Source organism: Raphanus sativus, unplaced genomic scaffold (genome assembly GCF_000801105.2).
Source record: "Raphanus sativus cultivar WK10039 unplaced genomic scaffold, ASM80110v3 Scaffold5331, whole genome shotgun sequence".
Taxonomy (NCBI): Eukaryota; Viridiplantae; Streptophyta; class Magnoliopsida; order Brassicales; family Brassicaceae; genus Raphanus; species Raphanus sativus.
In genome coordinates this window covers 2,293-4,155 of record NW_026620631.1, presented here as the reverse complement: position 1 = coordinate 4,155, position 1,863 = coordinate 2,293, and the positions used below count along the sequence as shown (strand labels likewise).

The window sequence follows — 1,863 nt, the reverse complement described above, 5'->3', positions numbered from 1 at the left end:
TGGAGCCATGGTTAGTTGAGCAGGGTGTTGGATCGACCTCTGGTTCAGCTACTGGTTTGATGGCCTCATCATACCCTCCCCCTTGACAAAGTTTCGACCTCGAAACTTGATAACCTGCACCAAGATAGAGCAAGTCAGGCTTCATCCTCTTTTGAGAGTTTAGAACCTTACCTTGATACAATTTTGGTTTTGTGATGCATGGTGTATCTGGTGGCTCTTCTTTGAGAAGATATGAAATGATCACGCCTCTGCTATGGTCAGGGCCATTGCATCTATTCTTGATTGGATGATTCTTCAAATTTTTGGTGGCCATGTTTCTGGTCTCTCTTGGAATTGATTCTCCTAGCAACATAAGATTATCTGGTGGGATTTCTTTGAAGCTTTCTTCTCTGCAACCTGAAATAATCTCAACATTTTGGGCAAGAAGCAAGTGCATTATATCTGTGTTTGGACACTTATAAACAAAATGTGAAAATTCCAGACTTACTTTGATAGCTTCCACAAGCTGAAGAATTATTTTCTTCTTTGGACAGCTTGTGTTGGTTGGCTCATGATTGAGCTTATGGTCTGGTTCTCTCACTGGGACTTCAGTAAGATTATAACTTTTATTTGTTCTCCCTGTACCAAGAACACACACATCAGTACTAGTATCTAAAGGTGGTGTTAAACACTTACCTTGATGAGATACTCTTATTACTGGTTTTGCTTCTTTAAGCAACATGGACTGCATGGTGTCTTGAACCATCTTCTGGCCCATCACAAAGGTGACGCCTTGTGCCTCCTCTTCATGCTTTTTAATTCCTGTCACAACACCAATTGGCAAAGACAAGTGCATTACACAAGAATTTGGAACCAATAAATCAGATTGAATAAAACTATCACTCATCATAGATAAATCAGTTTTCTTTTCTAGTGATGTTTCTACCAATAATTGCTTAGTTGGACAAACTACAGCAAAATGTCCTCTTTTATGACATCTATAACATGTCTGATCTTTTAAATCTTTAGAGTTAGAAGACTTACATTGCTTGTGCTTCTCAGTTTGTTGCTCTGCCTTTGCTGGAATTTTTTGTGTTGGAGTTTTAGACTTCAACTCTGCCTTCTTGGAACTATGAGTTGGATATCTTCTTGGATACAGTTCCTTGATCTGAGAATTGGTATACTTCTTTGCATACTTATCTCTCATGATTTCTCTAAGGTCTCTCCATGTGGTGATAGGTGGTTCCTTGTAAAACCTTATATCATCTTCTTCTTGTACCCACCATTTCAAGGCTACATCTCTGAGCTGGTCAATAGCATAAGCTAGCCTCTCTTTCTTCAGGATATTGTTGTAGTAAAACCATTCATCTAGATTTCTCTCCCAATCTAGATAATTTCTTTTTCCTGAAAAAGTATAGAGTTTAGTTTTATCAGCACCTTTATAATCATCAGCATAAGAATTAAGTAAAAAGTTAAGAGTGCAAGGATTTTGATGTGGGGTGATCCATGAAGGGTCTGGTGGCTTGGGCTCAACATAAGCAGCTTCTGGTGCTTTCCAACATCTACTTTCTCTCTTTGGTAGTCGTTCTCCTTGTGGATGTGGACCAACTGGTTTGCTGCCTTGCTCCAATCGAGTCAATTGTTCATTGAGGTTTTGTATAACCTTCATTAATTGGTTTTGGACAGGCAGTGGGCCGTGTACTGCATCTCCCATCTCTTCCTGAAATGATTCTCAAAAGATCAAGTGAGGTATGGGTAATGTGGTTGGACCAAAGAATTTAACAAGAATATCTTAACTAAACCGAGAAATTCAAATATGAACCAAAATGAAATAAACTATGCAAAAATGATTTTTGTTTGGTTTTCTGATGCAAACTCGAAATA

The 1,863-nt window shown here is 38.5% G+C and overlaps 1 protein-coding gene across 1 annotated transcript; it reads right to left on the bottom strand.

Moving 5' to 3' along the window:
• Positions 1-675: 675 nt before the first annotated feature.
• On the bottom strand, positions 676-1,648 carry LOC130507716 (uncharacterized; the record flags this gene model as incomplete). Its single annotated transcript, XM_057002385.1, has 3 exons — positions 1,024-1,648; positions 883-948; positions 676-801 (listed from the first exon to the last, which is right to left on the bottom strand). Coding segments are annotated over exons 1-3 (817 nt in total), but the record flags the coding sequence as incomplete, so codon positions are not given.
• Positions 1,649-1,863: the final 215 nt, after the last annotated feature.